The 11893-nt window shown below is 42.6% G+C and overlaps 5 protein-coding genes across 5 annotated transcripts; 2 read left to right on the top strand and 3 right to left on the bottom strand.

Moving 5' to 3' along the window:
• Nucleotides 1-550: 550 nt before the first annotated feature.
• SAMD00019534_080340 (hypothetical protein) lies at nt 551-1660 on the top strand (the record flags this gene model as incomplete). The annotated part of the gene is made up of 1 exon (XM_012896494.1): nt 551-1660. One exon carries the CDS (start codon nt 551-553, stop codon nt 1658-1660), a length of 1110 nt encoding a protein of 369 aa, XP_012751948.1.
• An 85-nt stretch (nt 1661-1745) lies between these two features.
• On the bottom strand, nt 1746-2900 carry SAMD00019534_080330 (hypothetical protein; the record flags this gene model as incomplete). The annotated part of the gene is made up of 2 exons (XM_012896493.1): nt 1746-2173; nt 2249-2900. 2 exons carry the CDS (start codon nt 2898-2900, stop codon nt 1746-1748), a joined length of 1080 nt encoding a protein of 359 aa, XP_012751947.1.
• A 2416-nt stretch (nt 2901-5316) lies between these two features.
• On the top strand, nt 5317-6190 carry SAMD00019534_080320 (hypothetical protein; the record flags this gene model as incomplete). Its single annotated transcript, XM_012896492.1, has 4 exons — nt 5317-5330; nt 5396-5444; nt 5562-5681; nt 5756-6190. The coding sequence occupies 4 exons, from the start codon at nt 5317-5319 to the stop codon at nt 6188-6190; spliced, it is 618 nt and encodes a 205-aa protein (XP_012751946.1).
• A 1767-nt stretch (nt 6191-7957) lies between these two features.
• On the bottom strand, nt 7958-9037 carry SAMD00019534_080310 (hypothetical protein; the record flags this gene model as incomplete). Its single annotated transcript, XM_012896491.1, has 3 exons — nt 7958-8658; nt 8757-8826; nt 8897-9037. The coding sequence occupies 3 exons, from the start codon at nt 9035-9037 to the stop codon at nt 7958-7960; spliced, it is 912 nt and encodes a 303-aa protein (XP_012751945.1).
• Nucleotides 9038-9256: 219 nt separating this feature from the next.
• Nucleotides 9257-11713, bottom strand: SAMD00019534_080300 (hypothetical protein; the record flags this gene model as incomplete). Its single annotated transcript, XM_012896490.1, has 3 exons — nt 9257-9811; nt 9899-10488; nt 10579-11713. The coding sequence occupies 3 exons, from the start codon at nt 11711-11713 to the stop codon at nt 9257-9259; spliced, it is 2280 nt and encodes a 759-aa protein (XP_012751944.1).
• Between the last annotated feature and the right edge of the window lie 180 nt (nt 11714-11893).

The raw sequence follows: 11893 nt of genomic DNA, 5'->3' as shown, positions 1-11893 counted from the left end.
TATATTATTACAAAATATTGTATCATATATTGAATCTGATGTTGATAGGTTGATGTTATCAATGACTTGTAAGAGATTATTTGATCATCGATACAATTATTTAACATTCAACAACAATGATTTACCTTTATTTAATAACTTTAATAGATGTAAACAATGTTTACAATCTTATTGTAATATAATTAGTCAACAAATCAATAATACAAAGTTACAAAATGTATGTGTATACTCTGATGTAGACCTCTGTCAGAAGTCAGACTTTGACCGACAATACTACATCGTCATCAATCAATCAAATAGTATGTATATCTTCGCATTTGATCATTCATTCATTCAATCATACTTACACTCATATCAATCAATCAATCAATCCATCAATATAGGATGTTGGCAACAGGATTTGCTGGACATGAATAATCTAAGAAGTATTACATTCTTTGATTGTGAAGGATATCCGTTTGATTTGGAGTTCTGGCTTGGTATGGATAGCTTTCTGAAAGAGATGGTATCAAGATCAATTGATATTATTTATGAAGCAAACAATCAATTGATGCCATATTCTTTGGAGAACATACCATTCTCAACATTGAACACATTGAATTCATTCACGCCACTAGAGTACTGTTATCCAAAGTCACTCACATCATTGACCTTAATGGTATCAATCGATCTGGTTCACGTGTTTATCGGTCTGCCACCTGGACTCCGCGATCTGACAATCTACTCTGATGATTATATGTTGGAACAACCATTCGTCACTAGACGATTGCCTGCGGGCCTAAAGGTACTCAACCTTTATTGTGGCTTCAATCAAACGATTACCAAAGACTTGTTTCCGCCATCGATCGAGTTCATTCTCTTTGGTGGACGATTCAACAAACCGATAACTGAGCTGCCAGCCAGTGCCACACACCTATCCTTTGGCAATCAGTTTGCTCAAGAGTTTGATCATCAACCAGTGCGCAACCTATGGATAAACAACCCGCTAACATTCAAGCATGACATGGTCTTTGACAACCTCAACGTAATGACAGCAACACAGGCCAATCCCGAGTTTATCAGACAACTATCATCAACGACCTTTCCCAACCTTGAGCGTTTACAACTTTTGGAAGATAGCTTGACCGATCCAATCGCGCTGCCAATGGAGATGCCCTCGTTGCGATTACTACTATGCTCCATTCAAGGTCCGATCACACAGTTCCCTCAAGACATCGATGAGCTTGACTTGGGATGTGCGCCCAGCCAGTTGCTCACTCCATCGTTGTTGCCCAGTTCACTCCAATCACTGGTCCTACGTGATTACAAACACGTGATAAAGGTTGGTGATATCCCATCATCAGTGACATTACTTGGTCTATATAGTGTGGCGCACTTGCCAGAGCAAGGAACATTGCCATCAGCATTGCGATCACTCATATTGGAGGGAGAGGCCTCGACAGAGTATGTGGCTGCTACACTGGCCAATCAATCATTGGTCAACATCACTGTACACCAGCAAGTATACGGAACATTCGTATTTCATTATGAGCTCAATCTGTTTAGGATCAGCGACAACATGTTCTTCAACCATCCACAAAACAATCTTTCAAAGTATGGATTCATCCACCGCGACAATATCCTTGCACTACATGCCAAGAAGAATCGCCATCATCAATGAATATAGTTTGTTCAATAGTCGTGGTCGCCAAGGCGTCGCGTGGGTGACCAAGGCTATTGGTATATTTATTCTACTTGGTATGTCCTCATGCGGAGAACCAGTCGTACGAGACACACTCTGCTTGGAGGGGCTCATCGAATGCTCTGGCGTGGCTGTCAAGGTTGTAGCGAAGCTTGACCTCGGGAATCAGGTCACAGACGGCACCTAGGGCATCCCAAAGTTGCACGTCGAGGTCGGCCGTGCTCTCCCAATTGGCCTGCTCGTGGTTGATGTGGATGATGAACGACTCTGGTTGGACAAAGAACTTGAATCCCATAACGGCCATCGTGAATACATGAGAGTTCTTGTCAAAGCCATAACCCTTGAATACCTCGTCGAACAACTCAGTTTGGGTACGATCAAACAACAAGTATGGCTCATAATTCCATTTGTACTGCGCCTTGTACGCCATATCAGCACTGTACCATTGCTCATAATCAGTTGGACCATGGCACTTGGGGCAAACATTTAAGTCTAACATGATTGATTGTGTGATGGAGTGAGTAATTGAGTGATTGAGTGAGTGAACGAGTGATCAAAATAACTTACTTGAAGGATTGACGTGACCTTGTTTGATTAGGTCGAGGAGCTCAGCCTTAGTGTTGGGGAGGAGGCTTGGGTCGAGCGACGAGGAGAAGGATGGGAAGACAAAGGCCAGCTTGTCCTTCATTGTTTGGGCGACTTGGACGTAGGGGATGAGGTAGTCGTGGGTACCAGATGGGATGACAAAGTCAGCATCCATGATAAGGATGAAGTCGGTGCGAGCGTTGATGATGGCAAGGTTACGCAGGTTGTTGACGGGGTATCTCGTGTTATTGGCATGCATCAAATGGATGTCGGCAAACTGGAGCAACGAGGGGAAGGATGACAGCATGTCATGGAGCAATGGGATCTCACGCTCGGCATCCTTGACATAGATGGCGACGGAGACTGGTGCCTGCCAACGATCGACCATCAGGGCAACCTTGTTCAAACGATCAATTGTGGTTTGAGTGATAATTGTTATGTTGTACTCGATTGGAGTGGTGGTGGACAGGGCGGTGGCAACATGGTAGAATGGCTGGGTCGCGAATGTTGTGGTGTGGCCATCGATGAACTCTTGCTTTGGCTGCACCAATCTCTCCTTCCTGGCGATGTCCTTCTCATAGTCATAATCCATCTTGATACGGCTGGTAATGAGTTGACGTCCCTTGTTCAACATGGACTGGCCTGGCAAAGCATGGGTGTTGGACACCTTGGATAGAGTTGGTCTAACTGTTGGTCTGGGAGTTGGTTGGCGAGTTTGATTGTTCGATGTATTGTTTGGATTGATCGAAGGATTGATTGATGGATTGATCGATGGATTGATCGATGGATTAATCGATGGATTGATCGATGGATTGATTGATGGATTGATTGAAGGATTGATTGAAGGATTGATTGAAGGGTTGATCGATGGATTAATCGATGGATTGATCGATGGATTGATCGATGGGTTGATCGATGGATTGATCGATGGATTGATTGATGGATTGATTGATGGATTGATTGATGGATTGATCGATGGGTTGATGGAAGGACGAATTGATGGAGTGATCGATGGAGTGATTGATGGAGTGATCGATGGTCTGATCGATGGAGTGATCGACGGAGTTATGGACGGGGTGATCGATGGTCTGATTGATGGAGTGATTGATGGAGTGATTGATGGAGTAATCGAAGGTCGGATTGACGGGGTGATCGATGGAGTGATTGAAGGGGTTATCGATGGTCTGATTGATGGAGTGATTGATGGAGTTATTGACGGAGTGATGGACGGAGTGATCGATGGAGTGATTGATGGTGTGACTGAGGGTCTGACAGATGGTCTGGTTGATGGAGAGTGAGTTGGTCTTGGTCTCGAATCCACTGGCACACGATCATTTGGACCCTCATAAATATAAGATGTTGGATCCTTCTTTAACAATCTCTCAATGTGATCATAAACCAAATTGGTCTTTTGTTCGAGTGTTTGTTGTTCTGGTTTGGCCATCACAATTGCCAACATTGCCAAGCAGGCAATCAATGTTGCCAACGCAGTAATATTGATCTTAATATTCATAAATATTTTACAATGTAATAATAATAATAACGCTAACTAATAATAATGATATATATGTAGTGAATGAATAAATGATAAATGATTATAATATGACAGGCTTTTAGTCGAAAGATGATATTCGCGTGTGACCTGCCTGACTGCGGGTGGACGTTGCATTATCGATAATGCGGGAATCAGATAATAAATAGAGCAGCTTCCCGCCAGGCAGACGTTGGTGTCAGTCACTGACCTGACTTGAGTTAATATTGATGGTTTTTGGGAAGCGAAAACGAAAGAGGTTCTGCGCTTCCAGCCTTGGCAGCTTTTAGACCAAAATAGGAAAAATGAGTGGTGCACCCCTCACTTGGAACCCATCACTACGTCGACACTGAGCTCCTTAGAGCGGAGAATAGAAACCATCAAAGGGGGGAGCTTATAATCTGTATTCGTGTTCATGTAATTCTACAGGCACAACAGATGTCAAAGAGTTCGCTTCTCTAATCTAAAATATATATTATTATTGTATAGTATCTACCTATCACTAAAGTTATTATTAATTAATCGTTATTGTCAAGTGTTTCTGATCAAGAAAGGAGGTGAGTGGTCCATCAATCTTTCGTCGTCAAAGTGATTTTTGGGAACTTTGAAACTTGTTTTTTGAATTAATCGCCCAGGGTAAAAATGAGTGATGGTGTGATTGGTGAGTGAGAAGAGAGATATAAGATAGTTGTTCTGGAGAACTATGAATTTGTTTCATTGTTGTTGATGGCACCAAACCCAACTAGTTCATTGATTATCTTTCGTGAACGAATAACTCTTTGAATCGAGATGATGAATCGGCGGTATATTATTTAAGTGGTATCCACTAACAATCAATAGACTCCTACAAGTTTATTGTTGTTATTGTACTTTTGATCAATCAATCAATCAACTAATTATTAAATCTCTGTATCTGTTTGTCCAATCAATCAATCAAATCAAACTATTAGATCTTAAGATGTAAGTACTGATCGTTGTTGGACTAAATGTCCACCATATTTTGTTGTCGCCTATTGCAAGACCATGACCATGACTCGCGCTAAAGTCTTAATCACGCGATAGAGAGTGAGAGAGATGCTATGCTACCAACTTGACGATTCATTGAATGAATGAAGTGTGGAGCGATCAGTGATCAAAGTGATGGTCCCTCTTCTCCCTCGTTAATTTTTTTTTTGATCCACTTATTTTTTTTTATGATTTTTTCAACAACCACACCTTTTCAGCAGTGAGAGAGCCAACAACTCCCTCCCAAAGACCCAAAGCTCATCACTCATTCACTCACTTGACAACAATATCCAACACACACATCGGCACCACCAATCCCCTTTTATCTTTCATTCATTCATACATTCATTCATTTATCTCTTCTCTCTCACACACACATACACACATATACAAACGCATTTTATAATTGTAGTAATAGTCAACATCTATATATAAACACACTTTACATAATTACTCACTCTTACATACTTTATACAATCTTTACGACTTAACAGAAATACACATACATTAAAGAATGAACCCAGAATAGTATGTATTATATAATTGTTAACTCACATCATTGAGTCGTTACTAACATACTTCAACTTGTATAGCGACTACCTCTTCAAGCTCCTCCTTATTGGTGACAGTGGTGTTGGAAAGGTATGATTGAATGAATGAAGACATTGCGAAACAATTGCGACAGGACCAATATATATATATATATTCGACGAAAGACCATAATCATTCTAACATTCATTATCTCTAATATTACTTTAGTCTTGTCTCTTGTTGAGATTCGCTGATGACACTTACACAGAGAGCTATATCTCAACCATTGGTGTCGACTTTAAGATCAGAACCATCAACTTGGATGGCAAGATCATCAAGTTGCAAATCGTAAGTTATTCTTGGACTGTCCATCAAAGGTCAACAACGACATGCTCTAACACAATCATTCAAACATAACTTAGTGGGATACTGCTGGTCAAGAGAGATTCAGAACTATTACATCATCATACTACAGAGGTGCACACGGCATCATCGTGGTGTATGATGTCACTGACCACGTGTCATTCAACAACGTCAAGCAGTGGATGCAGGAGATTCAGAGATACGCCTGTGACAGCGTCACCCGTTTGTTGGTCGGCAACAAGTGCGATTTGATCGAGAAGAAGGTCGTCGAGACCGCCGTCGCCCGTGAATACGCCGACGCTGCCGGCATCCCCTTTTTGGAGACCAGTGCCAAGTCGAGCGCAAACGTCGAGGAGGCCTTTATGATTATGGCCAGCGAGATCAAGAAGCTGCAGGGTGGCATCTCGACAGGAGGAAACAACTACAACAACAACGTTGTCAAGCCTAGCTCTGGCACACCAGTTGTCAAGAAGAAGAAATGTCTCATTCTTTAAGAATGTAGTCTATCCATCTCCTCCTTCCTCTTATCAACCCCCCTGTACGACACGTTTCGAAACAACTTGGAGGCGCGCGCTCAACAACCCAGTCTAGACTCTCTCACTCTCTCTTTCTCTCTCTCTCTCCGTCGAAATGAATTGAATTGAATTGAAGGAAGCCGCCTGAAGAACGCAGCTTTCCCTATCCCATCCATCCCATCCCTCTTCAATCACCATCACCTCATACACACATACATCCAACTACTTCAACTTCCTCCACATTAGTCCACATACACAACTCCCCTTTTATTATTGTCCATTGAGTATAGGGTCCCTGGCTTCCAGGTCCATGCTTAACAGTCAGTCAGTTTCATTCAATCATCCATCACAATCAATCAATCAATCAATTAGTCAATCGGTATTTATTCGTTCAACTCATCCATCTCAATCAATCAACAAACAAGGTATTATAATAATAGTAGTATTAGTTAACTGTACATTTAAATGACAACAATCATACAGTAATGACAATAAAGGTATTAGTTAGTGTTAGTATATATTCTTTGTCCTTGTTCATAACCATATTTGGTCATACAGATTCATACCAAGAAATTGACATCTGTCCAACTTCTAATACTTGTTCACTACTCAAGCTCTTCATTTCAATATTAACTAAATATATGTAAGTAGTTATAATTAAGAATGGAAGATTACACTGATTTGTATTATGTAGATGAGACAATAGAAAAACAAAGGACAAAGAGGATACATTGGAAATTCGAAGACCAAGAGGTATCTATACACTCTGTCAACTCGAGAAATGAACTCATTGGTAGTGTACTCGAACAAACTCTAAAAGAACAGATAGAGACATGCTCCAAATCAGTTGGAAGGATATTCTGGAGATATGATAGCGGAGACATTGATTATGATCCAATCTGGTGTTATGGAACTGGATTCAATGTTAGTGAGAACATGGTTATAACTTCCAAACATGTCCATAAGAAAAGTACTTTAGGTTACTCTTTGAGCAACATTTATATATACTATGGAGTAGACGCTACTGATGGAGAAGTTGATACTGATCACATTCAAGAGAATCCAAATGCTTATGAACTTTGTCCTTCTCAGCCAATATGGGAATTGGATTTCCCATTGATAATACTCCAATTCGTTAACAAAGTTCCAAAGGAGATCCAATATATTATTCCTCATTTCCCTCCAGTTGAATCTCCTCATTATTTTCTGATTGGATACCCTCAATCAGTATCTTTCAAGAAGCTCAGTGATGACAACCTCCTGAATTACTCTGAGAACGACCTTGTAGTGCTTCACCAGGATTTGAGGAGCAATCCAAAAATCAACGAACATCTGGTAGTGATAAATGTTACAAAGGTCAGACAAGAGTCAATATGGGACTATCTAAAAGGAGTCTTTAAACTTCGAGGAGTTGCTGGTGGACCAATAGGATCTCCTTTGTCATATGGAGAGTTCGTTGGCGTACACTTCAATGGTGATCAATCAAAGGAGAACATAGCCATCTCTATTACGAATCCAGACTTTGCAACTATGTATTTCCTAAATATTGCCACTGACGACTTTATCCATAGACATCCAAGTCTTCAACTCTACAAGAAGTTCTATCAGGACCTCAAGTCTACACATTCCTGAGCACTCAATCAATCAATGTCAACAACAAGACGATGGAGGGGGACCATTGGTAATACATTGACAGCTTTATATTCGAGTTAAGCAGTAGAGCAGTTGGTGATATCTTGATTACTTTTAACCAAAGAGCTTTGACATTTTGGAGAAGAGACCAGTGGGCTTGGGCTCAATGAATCTGAATGGTTTGGGATCACCGAGGAATCTCTCGACAACATCGCGATAGGCCTCAGCGGGATCCGATGCCTTGTCCAGTGTGATGACGGGACGACCAAGGTTGGTGCACGTCAGGATATCTTGGGACTCTGGCACGACGCCAATCAGCTTGATGCCAAGGTTCTCCTGTATATCTTTGACGGACAGCATGCCGCCACTCTCAGCACGCTCTGGCGAGTATCTTGTGATGAGCAGGTTAAGCTTGATTGGGTCCTTGCCCTCGAGCGCACGCTTCGACTTGCTTGCCAGGATGCCCAACATCTTGTCAGAGTCGCGCACAGATGACAGCTCGGGGTTGGTGCAGATGATGGCCTGATCCGACCAGTACATGGCGTGGTGGGCGCCACTCTCAATGCCAGCAGGTGAGTCGCACACAATGTAGTCGAAGCTCTCGCGCAGCTCGTCCAACACCTTCTCGACCGCCTCCATCTTGAGTGCAGTCTTGTCCTTTGTCTGCGATGCGGCAAGCAAGTACAAGTTGGGGTTCTTCCTATCCTTGATCAAAGCCTGTCTCAGTGTGCAATCGCCATTCAACACATTGATAAAGTCAAAGACTACTCTACGCTCCATTCCAAAGTGAATGTCCAAGTTTCTAAGACCAATATCTGTTGTTGATCGTTGATGTTGAGTGTGATCGTGTTTGTTCGTGTGAGTGTCGGGTAGGGAGGGATAGTCCCTGGTGTCGATCAAGTCTAGTCCTTACCAAAGTCAATAACACATGTCTTGAAGCCTTTCTCTGCCAGACCATATGAGAATGAACTGCTGCTTGTTGTCTAGATATGTGATGTGTGAGTATGAGTATGATTGAGTGATCACATTTGATCATGATATAGGGAGACATACCTTGCCCGTGCCACCCTTGCCAGAGGTGACAACAATGATCTTCTGGTCATGTGGTACAGTGGGAGCCACTGAACAGTATAGTCTGATTGTAGTGGTGGTTGGTGCACCAAATGATTGATGTGGACGAATCAAACCCATCATCAATGGTGTCGATGATTGACCTGTCCTGTTCACAGTACCAACAACACTTCTGAGTATCCTTTGATTCATCATCTTAATGTTGTTTGTTGTTATATATTGATGTGTAAGAATGATTGGAAGAATGAATGTTTGATTGGTCCTGTGGTGGGCCTTGTGAGGCCATCAAAATCGCTTTTGAAAAGATAATGATGATGAAGTTGTGTGTGTTTGATCACATTTTTATTCCGTGTTGACTCTATAATGCATGGATGACACAACTAGTCCATTGGCAATTAGTAGACGTTGGTAGGACTTGTAGTTGTGCTTGGCTAATGGCTGGACAATTGGACTGTACTTCGTCTGATAGACCTGGCTATGCCTGTTGAATGGCTGTATGTTGGCATCAACGGTGATGACTGTGTCTTTGTTCAGGATTTGATATCCAGCTATCCATGATAGTTTGGGCGGTGGGATGAATGATTTGGACCAAGCTGTCGGCAGCTCACTGACCAAGTCTAACAACGTCATGTACAAAGGCAGGTTGATATTGACTGCCGACATCATTCGTTTGATTGATTCAGTGTCGAGCTTGTTGTCTGGATCAATGCGTTCCCAGACAAAGGGGAAGAAGTCGCAATAACGTTCGGCATGTGTATGATATCGTCTGCAGGACTCAAGATAGGAGACTACATCATCAAAGAGGAAGTATCCAGCTTTGGCCACAGGGTGGCGTTGAAGGTGATCGTCTGTGCTCAGCAGGAAATCAATGGCCTCCTTGTTCATGCCACTCATCGCCTTGTTGATTGTCATTGACACATGATATTTATAGCCATGATCGATGAGGTACCGCAGCACCCTGACGTCTCCAGACCGCTGACACACCTCCTCAAAGAGGCTGAGGTGAGCCGTGTGAGGGGTATCGTAAAGCCCGGTCATGATGTCATACCCGCCAGGTAATACGGCCGCCGTCTTGAACATGGCCAGCTTGCTCTGTGACACCCATGTCCCTACTGCTTCAAAATGTCCATACTCATTCATCATTTGCAATGTGTCCAAAGTTGACTTGTATGTGCCACCCTTGGGATACATCACTCTGATCTGGCCAGGTTTGAGAGTTGAGAATACCAGGCGTTGAGTATCCAAGTCGCACTTTGATATATCTTCCATATCCAATAATAATGATCTTGGTTGGTTGTCTTCTCCATTCTTCATTGTTGCAGTTGTTGTTGTTGAGAAATGATTGATCAAAAGGAATTGAATGGCTTCAGAGTATTGTTGATTGATGGCATCATTCAATGTATTATGAATCGATACCATTGAACAATAATCATTCTGTAAATGTGGCATTGATACCGCCAAGCGTGGATCAGAGACCGCCTGTTCCAACCGCACGAGTACATCCATTCTTCTGGCCATTATCGCCTGCTTAAACAACTTGTTGATTTTAAATGTTACAACATCTTCTGATTGATCTTTGAGATTGATTGATTGAATGGAGCGGAGTGATTCCAACGGGTTAGTGTTTGAATGTTTGATTGACGCGGAGGCATCATGATACATACCATTGGTTTCCAGGAGCCAGCTGATCATATCCACTGTTGAATCATTCATCTGTAGTCCATGGATGGACCATCGAGTGTATTCTTGGTATGTTCCCATGGCATTGATTCGTAATGGACCATAATATTCGATGAGATAACGAGCACATTCAAAGTGTCCATTGTCCAATGCCTTTTTTAAAAGGTCTACGCGACCAATGGAGAATGGACATTCATCGGGATGCTGGGACAAGTCCATCTCACTGATGGTCTCAACAAGTTGAGGATGGATATGTTGAAGGTAGTCCATATTGCCATTTTGTGCAGCCATTGCCAATAGCTCATCCAATACGAACTTCTGGTCAACTGAAATTTCTGGCAGTTGATAGTCGAGTGCGTCGAGCACACTGGCATCTGCATACTCTGCCAATAACTTGTGATAGATGACCAACTCTGTTTGTTTATCGGCAAGCTCCACGAGTCGCAAGGCCACACTACATCGCCTGTTGAGCAAAGCCAGACCCAGCAGCTTGAGATAGAACTTGCCCTCAAGCTCACGTGTTTCCGTCAGTGTGTGATAGAAGTCAACCAGCTGGAGGATGTCCTCGTCTCTTGCCTGTCCATGTCCAATCTCCATTTGAACAAAGAGTCGATTGTGATCGTCCTTCTCCAGCTCTCCAACCGAGGCGGGCATGCCCATGTGATAGAGTATAACGGCACGATGTCGCCAGTTTCGTGTCACTATCTCTTTGAACAGGTTGACGTCTGCATGTCGACCCAGCGCAGAGATGGCCATTAGCTTGACGAGTGAGGTTGGTGCAGGCCAGGGCGCATCGATGATCAAGTTAATGAATGCACGGCTCAAGTAGATCTTGTCGTGTTCAATGCCCAGATGCAGGTCTTTGATGAATTCATTAAAGTGCAAGTCTGACAGAGGACTGGTGTTGGTGTTGGGGTCGCCAGTATTTAGCAATGGCAGTCGCAAGTGATCAATGATATATCCAAACATTAGATGATTGTTGGTCTTGAGGCATTGTGCAAGAGTGCGTTTGATCGTCTTGATCAAGTATCTTGTAACGTCATTGTGTATGACGCCTTCTGGTTCCTCGTCATTGTCATTGTCATTGTTGGCAATTTGTTTGAGTGCCGTACATAACATATCATAGCCAACTCCACCACCGCCACTTATTGTACTGCCTCTAGCATATAGTTGTTCAAAGTATAGTTTGAACCTTTTGTCTTCTTTACATGCTAGACATGTCTCTATACTGACCATATCACGTCCACGACAGGCCACCAGTCCCAGCCTACCATGTATCCAACTCATACATCCAAACAC

The sequence above is a fragment of the Acytostelium subglobosum genome (assembly GCF_000787575.1).
Source record: "Acytostelium subglobosum LB1 DNA, scaffold: scaffold17, whole genome shotgun sequence".
Classification (NCBI taxonomy): Eukaryota; Evosea; class Eumycetozoa; order Acytosteliales; family Acytosteliaceae; genus Acytostelium; species Acytostelium subglobosum.
The sequence above is the reverse complement of the archived record's forward strand: the minus strand, read 5'-3'. Positions and strand labels throughout refer to the sequence as shown.